Genomic DNA, 17,740 nt, shown 5'->3' with positions numbered 1-17,740 from the left:
GCCCGGCTCTGTGTCCAGGGTGACACGCGGCTGTGCGAGCCATGGGACCACCCTGTGGGTGTCCCCCGGCACCCCTGGCCGAGGGTGTCACGCAGGACACCACAGCTCCGGCAGCCCCGCGGCGCCGTGGCCGACGTCGCGCCGCTCAGCCGAGGGGACGCCGCGGCCAGCACGGCGGTGTGGCGGCCACGTGGCCACCATGAGGCACCGCGGCTGAACGGAGCCACTCGCAGGGCCGGCTGCCAGGGCTGGCTCAGCGACCCGGATTCAAGGATACGTGACAGGTGTGACCCACGGTGGTCACAGGGGTGTCTGCCTGGCTTCACTACAGACTTGTGCCAACCCCACTCCAGACCCACCGGTGAGATGGCCAAAGGTTGAGAGCTATATTGTAAGGGCTGCTGTTGCTGCTGCGTGATTTCATTTTCTCTTCCTACCTGTGTGGCAAAAGAAATGTTATTTCTGCATTTCAGCACAGTACTGTTGGGTTTCTTTTCCTCCTGATTTAAGCAAAAATACAAGTAGTTTACAGGGCAAGACAGATCCTCGTTAGACATGATAATGGAAATGCTCCCACTCATGTCCTTAATGTGTGTTTAAACAATACGTTAAAGAATAAGATCATTAATAGCAGGGTACGAGGCAAAGTGGCAAGGCTGATTTTTTCCAACAGAAGAGCGCCCTTGTGACAGGTTTTCTCCCAAACAAAAATCTGTGACCTTAAAAATGCTACTGAAACAGAATCCTCAGCATGAATCCCAGCACTAGCATACAGCAAAAGGCACCACGATAGTTTTGTTTTCTATTTTTAAGTAGTCAAAAATTGGCCCATTTTTTTTTTAACTTTATTGTTTGTTTTCTTTTCTTCTTTTTTTTTTTTTTTTACTTTTTTTTTCTCGGAAGCTGTAAATCAAGACATTACATATAAATAGAGATTCCCTATAAAAAAGTCATTGTCATTAGCTATTATAAGACAACTTCGCTAAAATGAAAATAAAACATTTTTTATTCGTTATATTTTTTGGTTTTTTTCCCCCCCTCTTTTATATAAAATAAAAATATTTATTTTTTTCGTGTGTGTGTGTTTTTTTCTTTTTTTTTCCGTTTCGTTTCGTGGTTTTGCGTGGTTTTGGTTTTTTGTTTATTTTTGTTTTGTTTTGTTTTTTTTTTTTTTTTTTTTTGTGGCTCGCCTCGGCCTCCTCCATGCATGTCACGGCTGCGCTCACAGGAGCGCGGGAGGCGCCTAGAGAGGGTCGGGGTCCGCTTTGGGTGCCACGTGCGCCAGGCTGCCGCGGCCGCCATCGCCGTGCGCGCCGTGCCCGCGGCACGAGTAGTGAGTCCGGCTGTCGCCCGGCCGGTGCAGCGGCGGCGACTCCGTGTGCGCCGCCTCATTGTTCTGAGTGCTTAGGAACGGGGTGCTCTCAGCCACCAGCTCCTCGTCAGACTCGCTGTAAGAGGCGCTGCTCAAGGAGAAGGAGTCCCGGACGGCTCTGGCTCTGTGAGGGATGTGCCCGTTCAGTTTGGATTTTTTCCACCGCCTGTTGCTGCTGGCTGTTTTCTTTGGCTGCTCTAGCGCTGTGACATACTCCTGTGTCGTCTCATACTCGTCGTCCTCTGTGATGCGGAAGGGGCTGGAGGGCAAGCTCCCCATGCTGTCGTTTAGGTAGGTCTTCCTTTGGTAGTAGCTGTCGTACCTTTGTGTGTCCTGGAAGGGGAGCTGGTACCGCCGCAGGAGGGGCTGCTGCTCCTCCACGCGGAAGCTGATGGGGGCCGCCGGCGGCAGGGACACGGCGTGCGCCGAGTTGGGGGAGGTGATCTCGAAGGTGGGCACCTGCGTGGTCATCGAGTAGTGGAAGTCAACGGGCGACAGGCGTGCTGGTGTGGTCAGGGCCGACACATACCTGGAAAAGCAACAGCTCTGTTTGGACACCGAACAACCCCAAAAACCACCAGCTGAGCCCGCACTTTGATGAACACCAGGCCCAGGGACCCATGAGGCCTCCAGTGAACCTGCTCATGGAGGTTCTCCTGGGGAATCAGATGGAGGGACCTTGCCAAGGGAGACTGAACTGCTAGCTGCAATGGGCTGCATGGGCTGAGCATCCCCCAAACTGCTTCTCCTGAGGAACACAGTGCACAGTTCCTGCTCTGCAACACTGCAAACCCTGCAGCATCTCCCAGCAGGCTGAGTCACGGCTTCACTGCCTCTCATCTGCCTGACAGCTGCTTTCTGCTCCCGCCAGGGCTGCTAGGCTTGTCTCTGAGGAAGGTCCCTGGAATTCCCTCTCCCTGCTCAGGCCGCAGATGGGGAAACCCTGGGCATTGCTTTCTCTGACTTAGCGCAAATCTTGTGTCTCAAAAAGCCATCTACCACTTCCATCTACTCTAGTGACAACATCAGTGTGGTCACTCAGGTCTGGTCTAGCCCCTCTCCAAACAGCCCTTCCTTCAGCACCACCTCATTCTAAGGAGCAGATCTTATTTTGCTCTTGATATTCCCAGTGGTGTCTCTGCCCAATTCCGCCTGCCCAGGCTGTCTCACTCATCCCAGGCCTTTTCACCCGTGTGTTTTGTAATGCATGAGAACCCCATAGGAGCTGGGTCAGTCTGCCTGAACGGACCAGGGACAGGAATGAGAGCAGGAGATGCTGCCTTTCTCCTCTGCCACATGGACAAGTTCCATCGCCTTGAAGGGTAACTGCCTAGAGAGGTGGCCACCAAGCATCCCTCATGGCTACCTGCAAAGGACTGGAGCAAGGCTGGAGACGTGCTTCTGCTCCATGAGGAACCAGACTGGGAAGAGGACAACTGTTACTGCTGCTGCTGGTGTCTCAGCTCTGCAGCTGTGCTCCTTGAAGGCTGGGTCATACCTAGTCCTGTCCCAAGGCTGTGCCCACATGCAGCACCCTCTCACCTCTCATCCAGGATTGTGCTGACACCTTTTCCCCAAGTACCTGAGGGCCAGATCCTGCTTGGCAGCCCACCAAGCTGCCCAGGGTGTTCTCCCAGCCAGTTTTTCTCTATCAATTGCTGACTGCAGCCAGACATATTCTGCTCCTGTCATCCCTGTGCTCCAAACCTACATTGCCACCAAGGCTGCTGCCCCGACCAGAGTGGCCTCCTGGGGGAACTGGCTTCTTCTGGCAGGACCAGGGCTGGAGTTCCCCCAGTTCCACCATGGAAAAGGCAAACCTTTTTTGGCTTGGCTTGGAGGCAGGGCTCGCCTCTGCTGTGCTGTGGGGGCACCAAGCAGCGGAGTCTGACCTCTCACTGTGGGGCGAGTCCCGCAGGGAGTCCACCGAGTCGCGGTACTGCGTCGTGGGCCTCCGCTGGTCCTCGATGCAGAAGGTGGCCCCGCGGCGAGCCCGCGCCTCCACGCACGCAGGGCTGTTGCATTTACTGGTTCCCACCGAGGACAGCATTATCCCAGACTGGGAATCTGAAGTCAGGCTCTCTGTTCGCTCCAAGCTCCAGGTGTGGCTTTCATGTCTGTGGAGCAAAGCCCATGTGGACAGTGAGCAAGGAATCCCCACCCAGCTCTTCTCCAAAGACACAGGCACTGCTCATGCTGGGCTCTGCACCTCTGCACTGGTGTCCCCCTTCTCTCTCTTTCTCTCTCTCTCTCTCTCTCTCTCTCTCTCTCATTCAGACACATCTGGGATGTTCAGATTCCCAACCCTACCTTTGATTTGCCTTTCTTTGGATCCTTCCTGGAGATGCCATTAGAGGACAAAGAAAGTAAACCAGTGCAGTAGCAGGTATTTGTCCCTGCTGGGAGCAGGATGGGACAACCTCTGGAGGGAGGCCAGGGCAATTCTGCTTTGTGCTTGCAAAGTGTTCTGGGTGTGGAACAACACATTGGCTATGCCAAGGCAAGTCAGCCAAGTTCCTTCCAATGTGGCACCTGCCCTGCCAAGTGACAGCCCCTTTGGAATCGCTACCAGAGAGGAGACAGGAGAAGCCACTCAAAATCAGCAAAGTCTACCAAAGATTTTGGCAGCAAAACACTTTCAAGGTGCTAGACAAAGACCACGATGTGCTAAGCAGCTGGAGCCCCACCAGCCCCAGTCTTGGTGCAAGGAGGACATCCCACAAGGACTCACCAGGGATGCACAGGATCACCTGCACACCGGGGTCCCACCAGTGCCACAGCCACCACGCTGACCCCCACCATCACAGAAACACATGATCCATGACAGCAACCCCTCTGAACTCCCAAACTGCACTAGCTGGAGCTGTGTGGGCGGAGGATTTTGGGTGGGAGTTTACAGAGGAGAGCAGCACTCATTAAGATTTCCCAAGAACTTGTTAATTATTGATGGCTCCAGGCACATGTTCATTTATAACTTCAAACAGTGTCCTCATTAGAGGCGCTGATGGAGTAAAATGGAGCCTGATTATGCCAGTAGTTTGCCTCTGGCATGACTTCAAGAAGCACCTGCTCACTGCACTTGACTCAGGAAAATGAGGTGGCAGGTAGCCAGGACCAGAGGCTACCCAGGGTAGGTTCCTCCCTACAGCTGTCATGAGCTAATGCTGCCCTCCAGACACACCTTTGTGTCTTCAGAAGGTGCCCAGGGTTGGCCCAGGCCTTTGAAGTGAGCATGGAAGGCCACCAAGGTGCAGCACTGCAGGCACAGTAGCCACTGTTCACCTGGCTCAAGCTTGCACACACCCAGCCAGGGCTGGGCTGAAGAGTATAGATGCAAAAAACCCTGGCAAATCTATCATCTAGCTCATGAGGAGTGGGATTTCCCTGGAAAAGGGAGTCATTCCCAGCCCATCAAGTCATTCCTGGCTCCCTCTCGACTTGCTGGAGGTATAACCAGAGGAATCTGGGGAGGAATTCACCTGAAAATCCAAGTTCAACATCTGAAGCTGATCTTGCCCATTGTAACTGAGAGTACTTGCTCAACCCTAAGGAATGCCTGGACTCTAAGGAAACCTGCCTGGAGCCGTCTGTGAGCTTCAGCTGAAATTCAGCTGCATTCCTGGATGAATGGGGACAACCCCATCTGGCTAATGAAGGACCTGAGCCAGCCACATATCAAAGGCAAGTGATTTCCAAGGAAAACCCCTGTCACTTACTGGAAGAAGCACAGGAGCTGTCTAAGAGCAGGAACTGGAACTCAAACTCAAAACAGCACAGGACTTTCTTTAGAACATGTGAAAGACTTTTCTGGACATCAAAAAAATACGGAGGTCCATCTGCAATTTAAATGTTCTCAAAAAACTTGAGAAGATTCAGGTTCCAAGCCATGGCATTCTTCTCCCAATCGTTATTTTGAAATGAAAACAAAAACTGTGTCCCATCCTTTGTCTTTTGGTACTTTCCTGCTAGACAAAGTTTTCCAAAGTTTCAGAATGACTTCCAGTGAAAGAGGAGCCACCACCTGAGCCTGAGGCTGATAAATGTCACAGGAGCATTTTCCTCCTGGTCAAAACCTGTGACTTCCAAGTCAGACCTTGACTTTGAGGAACCAATCAAAACATTTGGTGATATTTTGTGTACTTTGTCTCCCACAGGGCAAATACATTCTAAATATGAAACACATAACCTGTGTGTTTAATGAAGTATTTCTGATGTCCAGTGTGGCTGCAAACAAAACCTGCAAAACCTTTCCTACACACATCCTCCTTTTTGGGTCTGTGCAAAGCACAGGCTCATTTCCTCCTGTTTTCCAGCTATGTCAGTGCTGCATGATCCTGCTGGCACCTCCCTGCAGGTCAAGGAACATACTTTTCCACACCTCTCACAAACCAGCTGTGCCTGCAAAGTCCTGCAGTGTGAACCTGTATGCCATTACAGAGCCAAACATCAAGTGAAAACAGAAAGGGAGGAGAAAGGAAAATCCTAGAATCTCACAGCATCCTACGGCAAATAGCAGGAGAAAGGTCCAGAGAAAATGGTATACTTCACCTCTGGCTGGACGTTGGAGTGGCTGTGGAGCAGTGATGAGATGGGGAGCAGGAGTGACTTCCTGAAAAGGTTGTCTCTGTTTCCCTTCGGATCACATGCTCGGTGGCAGAAACATTCTTAGAAATATACTGCAAGATAGGAAGAATCACACAGATCAGCCATCAGTCTGTGAATGCTGCCAAAGAAAAATTTAGCTGGCCTGATTATTTCTGGTGAAGTTAGATGAGGACTGAGTGAACCCAGAAGCTCCCCACCCCACAGGAAGGGACAAGGAGGGTAGAGGTTTTTCTTTGCCCCTTCAAAGGGATTGCAGAAGAGTTTGGAGAGCCAAGAGATTCCCCAGAGGACAGTGGTACCATGTGTAGCTACTGAGCAGAGACACATCTCTGCCCACAGCTGGTTACACCTGACTGAGTACCAGCCAAAAGAGAAATCTGTCAGAGATGTGAGTCCTACAGAAACACCAGATGTGATCCAAATATTCATGCTGAGGTATTCCTTCATCTAGCAACCAGCCCTGCTTCTCACAGGGGCACTAAGTTCTCTGAGAGAGTCAGTACTATGGGCTGTGGTTCTTAGAATTCCCTTTTCCCCTTCCTTCATGGTTGGGATCCAACCTAGCTAAATTTTAATATCCTAAGGCTGACCCGATAGAGCTTGCAGCTGATTCAGTGGACTCATTTCTAACAGTACTTCTTGTTTGGCTCTGCATCCCCCTTCCCTTTTTCTGACCTTTTCCAAGGCCTTGGTCCACCAAGGCACTTAAGCCCATTGATGGCCCTGTTGAGTTCACGAGGTTTGATGGGAATCTTGTACAATTGTAGTCACGAGAGTGGCTGAACTTCCCTCTGGATCCTGTCCTAAAGACATTTAGATTGCTGCCACCATTGGTGTGACAGTGGCATGCCACCAGGACTTGCCACCTTGCCCAGGACAGAAGCCCAGGCATGGGCAGGTGGGCTGATGGACAGCTGACCATATCACCATGATGTGCTTCACCACAGTGGCTCCAGCCACTGCCACGCTGATCCCATTTGTCATCCAGCAAAATGGGATTTGACAGGATAGCATAATAAATAGGAAACACTGGGAATATCTCTCCTAGTGGAAATCAGGGTCACACTTGATTAATCAAAACAAACTGACTATCTCAAATGCCTGAATCTCATCCTGCACTTCAAAGCAAAATCACATTTCCCTTCAGATGTTGGTTTTGGAAATGTTTCTATGCAGAATCTTTCTTTTTGCTCAAGTTTGTCTGTGCTTTGCTCCTCACACACAAGCACAGAGGTGTGTAAGGATACACATCCACATCAAACCCCTGGCAGAAAACAGCCCCTCAGCAGCACTCACGGAGGTGGAGGCAAAGAGTCTTACATCAGCCATTTGGATTTCCTCAGGATCCAAACGCGGATGGCTTGGCCCGTTCGCAAGGCTCCGGTTTTGATGAGCAGGACACATGTTCTGCCGCAAGTGGTTATGCATTTGTTTTCTTTGTTTCCTTTAGAACAGAAAAAAACTATTAGGAACACTCCTCTCTGCTCCCAGAGATGAAAGAGAAGGGAAGTCTTGGACATGTGAATGTTCCAGTGGTGTTTGCAGAAAGTTGCAAACAACACCAAACAAGGCGCTCAACGCTTAACGCCTCCTACTGCTTTTCCAAACAAAACGTCAACTTTTGTTCTCGTGGACAATTTAGGAAGCTGGCTTCAGGGTCCCCTTTCCAAGACAAGGCCCAGCACAATGTAGCAGAGCCGGCTGGCAGTGAAGGAGAAAAGTGGGGAGAAGGAAAAGGGGAAGCAAGTCCTGACTTGGCCTTGGTGGAAGAGCACTTGACCTGTCCTACATGAAGGCAAGTGCCACCAAGTGGCAAAGCCATGGTGGGACATTTGCTCCACAAGACCCACTGAGTCCTAGGTCACCCTCAGCTGAGGTGCGGGCTGAGTAGGGATGAAAGTGCTGTCTGGGCAGGGAAGGCTGACCATAAAAGAGGCTCCCAAGTCTCCTGTTCCATTAGGATTGCTCTGAAAGTTCCTGCAATGTGCATGGCTGAGCCCACAGCTCCTGCACAACAGCCCAGTGTGCTTCTGCTGGCAGAAGCTGAGCTGCTGGCTTGGGGGCAGGCTTTTCCCCGTAACACAGCATCACCCGGCTGGGTAAAATGATGCTGTTCCAGGCAACAAGCAAATGGTGCCAGGAAAACATCCTATTTGTACTCTGGTAGACAGCTTCACTGGCCTGCTGCATGAGACCTTCCTGGGAGTACCACAGCACATCATCTCCTAAAAATAGCATTTGGGTGAGAAGCATGGAAGTGTGGAATGTGAACGCTGTCACTCACTAACCTGTGGCCAGTTCTTGCCTGTCAGCCCCCCATACTCACTTGGTTTTACAGTAAGCTACCACACAGACGATGCCCACCACAAGCAAGGCAACACAGATTCCGGTGATGGTTAAAACCCTCTTCTGGTAGAGCTCCTCTGCTTCTGCAAATGGAGAGAAAGGAACCAGTTACTGATGGGCTCCAGCACCAGGGCTGCATCTGGCTTCACAGGAGCCAGCACTGCACGGGGGTGAGACAGAGGACAGGGCTCGGGCAGACCTCCTACCAATGCACTGCCTGCCTAGTGGCTGCCCCAGACCTGAGCCCAACCTTCCTCACCCCTCAATAGTCTTTTTGTCTCCCTGCGCCTTTGCTCTCTCTCCCTCCATAGCTCACCTCTTCTGCACTCACACTTCTCACTTTCCCTTCTCTTCCCACTGTGACTAATGTCAAAAAGCCCCACGACTCTCCTCTCCCTTCCAGCAGGTGCCCCCTTTCTGGTGCCTTGATCACCTAGCACAGAAGCCCTGGAGCATGCCCCACTCCCCATGAGCACACACACACACTGTATCCCTGATCCCAGGCTCTGCTCTGCCCGGCTCAGGATGCCTCTGCCAGCTGCTGCATGCCCTGGAGCAGGGTGGTGTGGGAGGACCACCCAGCAACAAGCCCCAAAGCATGTAGGTGCTGAAAGGGACATCCTGGAACAGTCAAAAACCAGCATGAGGATGGAAAAGTGATAGTGTGTCAGGCAAAGAAAAGGGAGTGGAGTGATTGAAATACAGCAACCAGCTATGGATTTTTAATGAAACCCTAGGATTCATACCATTGCATCAGGTAGCTCAGAGGCACACACAGAATGCAAGCAGCTTGCTGCTGCCCCTCTCAAGTACCACCAAGTGCCACAGGCTGCCTTTCAGAACAGAAGAGCCAGTCACTTGCATCAAAACCCAGACCATGCTGGAAGTGAGGGGATTCATTCCCATCAGCAAAAGGTCCCAGGAAATGCTTGGATCTCGTTTGCACTGCACCAAGGCAGCAATACCATGGTAAGGACATCTCTTCCTCCATGGCTACCCCAGAGCAGATGTGACATCCAGCAACCTCCACCAAGAGGCAATTTGTTTCTCCAGCTGGATGACTGAGAGAAGGATTCAGTGCAGAGCTGCCATGAGTGTTTCAGTTCAGCAGCTATGAACAAAGTCCTCATTCCCTTACACTGTGTGTTAGTGTTAAACTTACTGGGGTTTGTGCCTTCTTTAATATGCATTGAATTTTCTTTTCCTATCTGGATTAGGCAATAAAAGTCATGCCATGCTCAGTGTGCTTCACCACACCACTCAAAATACCTTGAACACCCCCTGAGCCACCAAACACTCAAATACAAAACCAGAAGAGAAACAGGTCTGGTCCCAGAAACCCCGGGACTAGACTTCAGCAAAAACCAAGTCAGTGGGAAGCAATGAAATATTCCAGACAACTGGATATTTAGAATAATTTCAGCTTGCCATCCTAGATTGAAAAAAACATTTTTGGAGGAAAAAAACCAAGGTTCTAGGAAAAATGGTTACCTCTTTCTAAACTCTCAAAATGGGAATGGAGAAAGGCTTGGTAAACAAGGGCTGGCAAGAAAGACAACCCTGGCATGAAGATGGAAAATATAATAAATGAAACTTTCTTGTGTTTTTTTTTTTTTGGGGGGGGGCTGTTTTTTTCCATACAAGGAACCAGGTGGAGCTTAAATGGGGCAAAATCCCACTCTGGGGTGAAAATCCTCCTTCAATGGCATGTTTCTTTTGTATGGGTGCCTTATTCCAGGCATCAGCAACCATGGCAGACACGTTGTCTTGCTCTTGCACATCTTTGGGACCTGGATTAGTGTTGTACAGCTCTCTCCTTCATACAAGAGCTTCAGAAATTTTATACAAATTAGGAAAACCAGCTGGGATCACATGCTGGTTATAGATGGCACTGGGCAAGAATTTTGCTTCTACCCAGCAAAAAAATACTTAAAAAAAAAGCTGGGAGGGAGGTCAGTTATTTTCAGCATGGACTCAACCATCAAGCCAATTTTTCCAAAAAAATCTGCAATAGCAATGCTATTTTTTTTTTTTTTTTTGCAACAAAGACTTTTTTCCTTAAGCCTAAATAATTCCTGTTGAATCATGGAGGAGGAAGAGCAAAGACATTAAAACTATGGATGTGGGGGGGGCGGGGGGGGTGTTTGTGGATTTTTTGTTGTTGTTAGTTTGGGGGTTTTGTTTGTTTATTTGGCTGGGGGTTTTTACCTATTAACAGGACAAAATTCTTTGGCCAAGGCTCAAATCCCAGCCTTTGTTCTGGTGATGGTGTCACTATGGGACCCTGACTCTGGTGCGTCTGACTGTCCTGAACCTTCACCTGAATTGCACAGGGCACGTTTCAGTCCATCAGAAATGCAGATTTGGCCTCTCTCTCTCGAGCTGACAGCTCTGCTACACAAAGCAGTGAAGTGCAAGGCTGTGCATCACTGCTGCAAACTAAAAATTGAATGATATGCTGATAGTAACTTAGCTTGGCTCCCAACATCTCATTAAAGCTGATGCTCAGTAACGTCCTCACGTTGCACAAAACCATCTCATCAACAACAGAAAGGAAATAAGAGAGTGCACACTGCAACGTTGTGTTTGAGCAGGTAACATCCCAGAGCAGGACTGGTCCATTTGTGTCTCTATGCTCTACAAACACCACGTCTTCATCAGCAGCATCACTTTTACAGCAGCAAACACTGTGAACAAGCCATGTGGTGCCACACAATGCTGACAGAGACACAGTCCAGCCATGGTGTCACAGCAATGCATGACAGGCACAGACGAATGACAGAGGAGAGACGACTGCAGACTGGGAACAGGATGTGATGGCATTGAGAATGGATGAGGAAAAGGACAGAAGGTCAACAAAAAAGGGATGTCAAAAATCCTCAATTTCAAAGTTTGTTCATGTGCATTAGCATTAGCAGCACCGCTTTCTCTGAAGCACCCTATTAAAATTAAAATGAATTTTATAAATAAATGAATCTACTAAAATTCACACTTTTTTTTTTTTTTTTTGCATGAGGGGCATGAACACCAGTCCTGGGGAATCAGGCATCCAAAAACTAGAGGAGATACATTTCTCCAGCTTCAGTTAGTAAATGTTCCTCCACCTCAGGGACCTCAGAAGGCAATTTAGGATCCATAACTGAAAGACTGGTGTCCCCAGTCCTCCAGCAAAGGGAATTGAAGCATATTCATGTGAAGATCTGCTCTGGTTGACACTGCCAGGCCAATGATTTTAAGTGAAGTGATCAGTCATAGAATCATCACAGAATCCTTGAATGGTTTGGGTTGGAAGGGACCTTAAAGCTCATTGTTCCAACCCCCCTGCCATGGGCAGGGACACCTTCCACTATCCCAGGCTGCCCAATCTCTCCGCTCCCTCCTGGCCAGCCCTCCCTGCTCTTGGCTTGTACACTCCAGGGAAAACTTGCCTCCAGGGCTTGATTTCCCAACTGCTTTTTCAAGGGATAACTTGGTGTATACCTACAACCAGACTGAAGAGAATGGAAAGAAAACTATATGACTGTGAGCAACTGGGTAGGAGCAGGTAAATGCCCAAAGGGGATATTTTAAAAAGCATTTAACTTACTGCAGTATTTTCCCAAGCTTGCCACTGGGGTGCTCAGCATTACACCCTCCACTCTTATGGGCAACTACTGACTTCCCTGGGACAGTTTTCTAGACTAACTTGTCTCATGCCATCTTCCTTGGAACGATTTCATCCTGCTCAAGAACCAAAATGAGCTGCTAAATTTCAGGAGGAGGAATGGCAAAACTCATCCCGACCCTTTGCAGGATCTGCTGGAGGTGAGTGTGTCTGGGATGGCAATTTCTACAACAGCCCTGATATTTCTAGAACTTGTCTTCCCATTCCTGGAATGCCTGCCCATTCCCAAGCAGTGCCTGCTGGCAATCTTTTGGATGGACACAAGACTCCAGGTTTTCAGTTAAATGCACAAAAGCATGCTGAATGGAGATGTATGGCAATTGTAACATCCACATCCTGCCACACACACCACGCTGCTGCTTGGAACAAAGAAAAAAGTGCTGCTAAAAATACACGTGCATTTTTCTAGGTTTATGTTTAGAATTTTTTGGTTTGCTTTGTTTTGGTTTTGGTTGTTGTTTTGTTTTTTTGGTTTATTTTTTTTTTTCAATCCAAAAATCTATCTTGGTGCCAGGGAAAAGAACAGAACAGCTGATTTTTTAATCATCCCATTAAAGCCATAAATATAATGTTGGAAGCTCTTAATGGCTTCTGATTAATAAATGAATGGTTGTTCCATACCCTTTAATTCAAATCCAAGATGCTCTGCCAATGCAGAAAGAAGACAAGGAAGAGAAAGAGAAAAAGAAAAACAGGTCTGTCAGAGAACTCTAAAATACAAACACACACACTGTGCAGTTACAGCAGGTTAGCTTTTGGTAGGCTCAGCAGCACTCACACAGAGACACTGTACGCTTCAGAGCATTTCAAACCCCCACCACAACTCACATGTTATGCAAAGAAAGACCCAAACAAATTGCAGTGGAAGTTAATTATGAATTCTTTCAGTTAATTATGAATTCTTTTGAGATGAGCCATGTTTGTTAGTACCTGATATGGAATTCACTGTTAAGGCAGGGGGAAAAAAAAAAAAAAAAAAGATAAAAAAAAAAAAAAAGGAAAGGTACACTTGTTCTGAAACAACTCCTGACAGGTCAAAACACATAGAGGCTGCATGAGCCTGGTAAAAACCATTCATTCCCTTTGCACGGGGCAAATCTGCCCTGGCTGGTCTCCCAGACCCTGGCGTGCCCGGGGCTGTGCTCCGGAGAGGAGCGCTGGGCACAGGGGTGTGGGGTCTCCTGCTGGGACTTGGGGCTTGCCCGCACCCCGAGCCCTGGCCCAGGGGCACAGCAGCCCTGGCAGCACAACCCCTCCATCCTGCCCTGCCAGCCTGGAGCTGCCCCAACCACGGATGCTGCGAGGGACGAGGCGCCCGGGCAAGGCAATGGATCTAAAAGTGCAAATTGCACTGAAAGCTTCCCCGCAGCCCGTGGCCTTCCAAACTGCACTCCTGCCGTGGCTCTGCATTGTTTTAGTGTGCTGCAAAAAGCCCGGATCGGAACATGTTCTTTCAGATTCATATTCAGCACAAGTGAGATTGCAGCTCATCTTGCAGTGACAGTGCTAAGCGCAGGAGTTTATGCAATGAATCAACAGTGCAAAACAGGTATCCTGGATTTTAGTAATTATCCTGGTACAGACCTCACCTAAAGACAGCTTTTCTTAGGTAAACATGAAAGTTCTCCATACTTACCACCATACACAAAAGTGGGCTCTGCTGCTCCCAACACCATACACACAAGATTATTTGCAGCTTGGAGATGTCCAGATTTATTTACTATATTTTCCATAGGAACTGCTTTTTGCTGCACAGAAATATTGGCTTTCTTTTGTAGTGCTGTTCAAAATTTAGGTGGGGGGGGGGGGGTGGGAATTAGCACTAATTCTTACAGAACATGTAAACACGTGTTCTAAAGCAGGTTCTTCTCTTCAAACCAACGCTGATGTTTGGGGGTGTTTTGTAGGGGGAAGTTGGGGTTTTTGAAGATTTTGTATAATTTAAAGGCCACAAAACCTGGCTGCTCTCCGCTTCACTTCTCACATCTGTGTAAAAGGAATGGCAAACACTAAAGAGTATTTCACAGTAATTTTGTACACATGGCAGTGACGTGGACATCACGTGGTGGGCAGCAGAGAACTGGACAGAATATATTCATCCTAAACCACTTGGTTATCACATCCAGCCCTGACCTATTCCTAAGTCTTCCTACCAGTGCACACACCTGTTTCCCCTGACACTGACAAATGCATGTAGAGATACCTCAAATTTCATCCATCAATATAAATCTAAGCTGTTGGTCCGTCTGCACACACATGTTCCTCCCTGTTTCAAGATTTTCTGCAACATCTGCAGCTACAAATGGACGCAGTTCAAAACATTTTCATGATTTTTTTGCAAACTCAGAAATGCCTGTGAGAACAGAGGTGGTGGGCAGGACCTGAGGAGCTTAAGCCTTCCCACTGTCCCTCTCATGTCAGAAGTGCTGTTTCTTTTGGCTCCCCAGCCTCAGGGAGCAGATACAGCCAGCTGGCTGGGAAACCTGTGCCAGTGTCTCATTACCATCACAAGGAAGAATTCCTTGCTCATACCCAACCTAAACCTGCTCTCTGTCAGTTTGAAGCCATTCCCCCTTGTTTTGTCACCCCAAGGCCTCTAAATCTCTCCGTATTTCTTGTTCTCGCCAGCTTCAACAGGACAAGCTCCATTGGAAGTAATTTATCCAGAGGCCACAACACAAATAAACGGGAGTGAGACAGCCCTGAGATGGCAGCTGCAGGCTGAGGAAATGGGCACAGCATTTTTCTCATAATCTTCATCATCATCCTTGTGTCTGCACTGCACACATCCTCCCTGTCAGGGCAAGGGGCAACCCTGGACTGCTGTGGCACTCCACAAGCTACCTGAGCTGGGGACATGAGGGCTTTCTTTTTTAAAATCTCATTCCAAACGTGCCTCCTGAATCTTTCTGAAAATCCTTTTTCTCAGCACCAGACGAAAGACAAAGTCCTGCATTAACTTCATCTGCAGTGACTTTGTGACTATGATGTATCGTAGTTACTTTAAAAGATGAACAGACAAAACCATTTAATTTAAAGTATTCCTGGAGGACTAAGACCTCAAGCAAGATGACTCTCACTGAACTGTAGATTTATAGGATGATTAAAAAGGACAAAATCCTTAGCAAACATCTGTGAAAACTGTGGCTGTGCTCACTTGGTCTTCAGATTGCCCAAGAACATCAATAAGATGTTTAGTTACTGCACATTATTCCCTCAAAATATGTTCTCTGGGACACAGAGCATGCTCCAAGGCAAGAAACAAAGTGGAGAATTGACATCTGAGGACTAGCAAGATAATAAATTGATGACAATTTTGTTGCAAATCAATTGCATTGACAAGAGCAGCACTTGCAGGACTCTGATTCAGGTTTTTCCCAGGGCGTCCAGGGAGCAATGGAAGACAGGGGGTCACGATGGGGACAAAGGACACTATGCCTGTGCTAAGTGCTGGGTGACACGTGGGACCTCCAAGAACAGAAAGCCTGAAAATGTTCCACAAACTCCACAGCCATTCACCTTCTCCAGTACTGCAGCAATAAAACAAATTTGGTCGCCCTCAAGAGTCCAAACACAAAACAACAGAGTATTCAAAATCTGCTGTGGATGAGCAACTTTAGGAGATCCCAAGGGTAACCTGTGCTGTGTCCTGGGGAGGGGGATAACCCTGGCATGCTAAACCACAAACACCCTGCAATTACCCAGCCACACCAGAGCACAGGCATCACCCTGTAATTCAGAAGTCAGCAGTTACCCTGTCACTGAATGGAAGCTGCAGAATGTCTGGGGATGTGGGATTTAAAGTGCTGCTAAATAATGGTTTGGGGGTCAGATGAGTGAGAGGTGGAGGAGGAAGCAGAAATTTAGTTAAAATAAAGAAATAATCTTTCACTTATCATTTTTATATTGCAGTCACAGCAGGTAGGAAGCCACTGCTGAATAAGTGAGGTGAACAGAGAAGCTAAAATTCAGATCTAGACTTTCCCAGAAGAGCTCAAGGTGGTACATTTATCCCTCTGCTCACAGGGGCACTTGACCTCAGCACAAGGAGCCAGGTTCCAGAGGCCACTCACCAGAAGGGTCACTTCTACCTGTCAGGGTGGTGACCAACACACCCCTGGCCACAGCTTGGTGAGTGCTGGGGAAGAGGGACCAACCTCCAGGAAAACAAGAAGACTCTCACCCAATAAACCCACACTGTTCCACGATGGCTGTGGGAACAGGCTGAAGACAAAGCTGCTCTCCCAAGGGACACCTGAAAATCCTGCTCTGTCTTTCCAGTAGAAAGGCTCCAACTGCGAATTAAAATTCAATTTGTAAAGAAACCAAGAATTAAATATGGGGTAAAAATGGAGAATATGATAGACCACATTGCATATGAATGTCAGCTCTGTTCTAGGGTGTTTACAGGCAGGCTACAGCCTGCAATTTTAATTGGATCACAAAAATGAAAATGCTTCGCTAACCAAGATGAATGGCATGACATTTGTCCTCCAGATTGGTGATGATTATTTGTGGAGATGAATAAACAGCAAAGTTAAGACGAAGTTTCAGTTTCCACAGGCAAGAGGGAAGCATAAATATAAAACTTGATCCCAATTTTCTGAACTATTCCATAAATCACAAGTGGAAAGAATCCAAACGTGCAGACTTAGGAAACGTATAAATGTTCCTGCTGACCACGTTTAACTTCCAGGATCTCAGCTGCACCAGGACTGAAACAGCTACCAGCATGTTTTACAAAACCTTTACAACCAGCCAGCCCAAAGCCTGACAAGTTATTGGTAAACCTCCAGGAGGATTTAACAAAGACCTGAAAAGTTGCTTGTCGAATACAGGAGATAGAGGTAGATCTTGATCTACTCTTGATGTAGAAGGGCAGCTATGAAATGTAGGTGCCAGTACTGCTTTGAACAAAGAGTTTCTTAGGCAACATCCTTAGGAAGGATGATTTTAGACATGGTTCTGTCTTCTGGGAAGAGCTACAAGCCATAGCTGTGCCTGTGGAGCTGGACCCAGGAGCTCTACACTGGGTGAGCATCCAGCACCCAGCAGAAACTCTCAGAAAGAATTCCTGACCCTTTTGGATATTGCTGCACTTTTCACCCAGGTGCACCAACAGAGGGGAAAATCTGGCTGCAGAGGCTAAATGATCCATGGATAGCATTGCTGTGGATTCATTCTGGCTGTGGAGACAGAGTTTGAGGTGTTCTATTCTCACTAATGCAGGGACAGAGACACCTGTGACCTGTGGCTCTGCAGGTACCTGTGCCACAGGAGCCACCTGACAGCTACTCCCACGAGTTTGTCTGTGGACACACAGAGTCATGAGGACCTTGATGTGGAAAATGTTTTAGTAAGAGGATTTCATGACTCATCAGCCATGGAAATAACTCTCTCTGTTCTCATCTGCCAGGGCATTCCTCAGTTTTACACAGCAATTGCAGACAATCACTATCCCCTCTGTTCACTGCTACAAATTCTCTGCAGTTTAAATTTTAACTGATTTAACTGTTGCTTTAATATCCCTCTATAAGGTTTTCTTCTCACAGGTTAGTTAAAGCCCAAACAAAATGATGTCCTAACCTTGACCCCTCAGCCTTATGTGTGGACAGAGTCAGGACAGACTGGGGTATCTCTGAGCTACTCCACTAATATAATTCCTAGTGAGTTTTTCTGCACCAATCTGGTAGAAAATAGCAACAGTGTGAGTGTGACATGGGGAAAAAAGAAAACCATCTTTAACATTTTCT

The 17,740-nt window shown here is 48.0% G+C and overlaps 1 protein-coding gene across 1 annotated transcript in view; it reads right to left on the bottom strand.

Annotated features, from left to right (window-relative positions):
- Nucleotides 1-493: 493 nt before the first annotated feature.
- The window catches only part of NRG2 (neuregulin 2), a 152,007-nt gene continuing 134,760 nt past the window's right edge, over nt 494-17,740 (bottom strand). The window contains exons 6-11 of the mRNA XM_062502048.1: nt 12,609-12,632; nt 8,304-8,406; nt 7,298-7,421; nt 5,921-6,048; nt 3,265-3,489; nt 494-1,901 (exon numbers count right to left, since the gene is read on the bottom strand). Coding sequence (XP_062358032.1) covers nt 1,244-1,901; nt 3,265-3,489; nt 5,921-6,048; nt 7,298-7,421; nt 8,304-8,406; nt 12,609-12,632 — 1,262 coding nt within the window. The 3' untranslated portion in view covers nt 494-1,243. The remainder of the gene's footprint in view (nt 1,902-3,264; nt 3,490-5,920; nt 6,049-7,297; nt 7,422-8,303; nt 8,407-12,608; nt 12,633-17,740) is intronic.

Source organism: Cinclus cinclus, chromosome 14 (assembly GCF_963662255.1).
Source record: "Cinclus cinclus chromosome 14, bCinCin1.1, whole genome shotgun sequence".
NCBI classification, from domain to species: domain Eukaryota; kingdom Metazoa; phylum Chordata; class Aves; order Passeriformes; family Cinclidae; genus Cinclus; species Cinclus cinclus.
The sequence above is the reverse complement of the archived record's forward strand: the minus strand, read 5'-3'. Positions and strand labels throughout refer to the sequence as shown.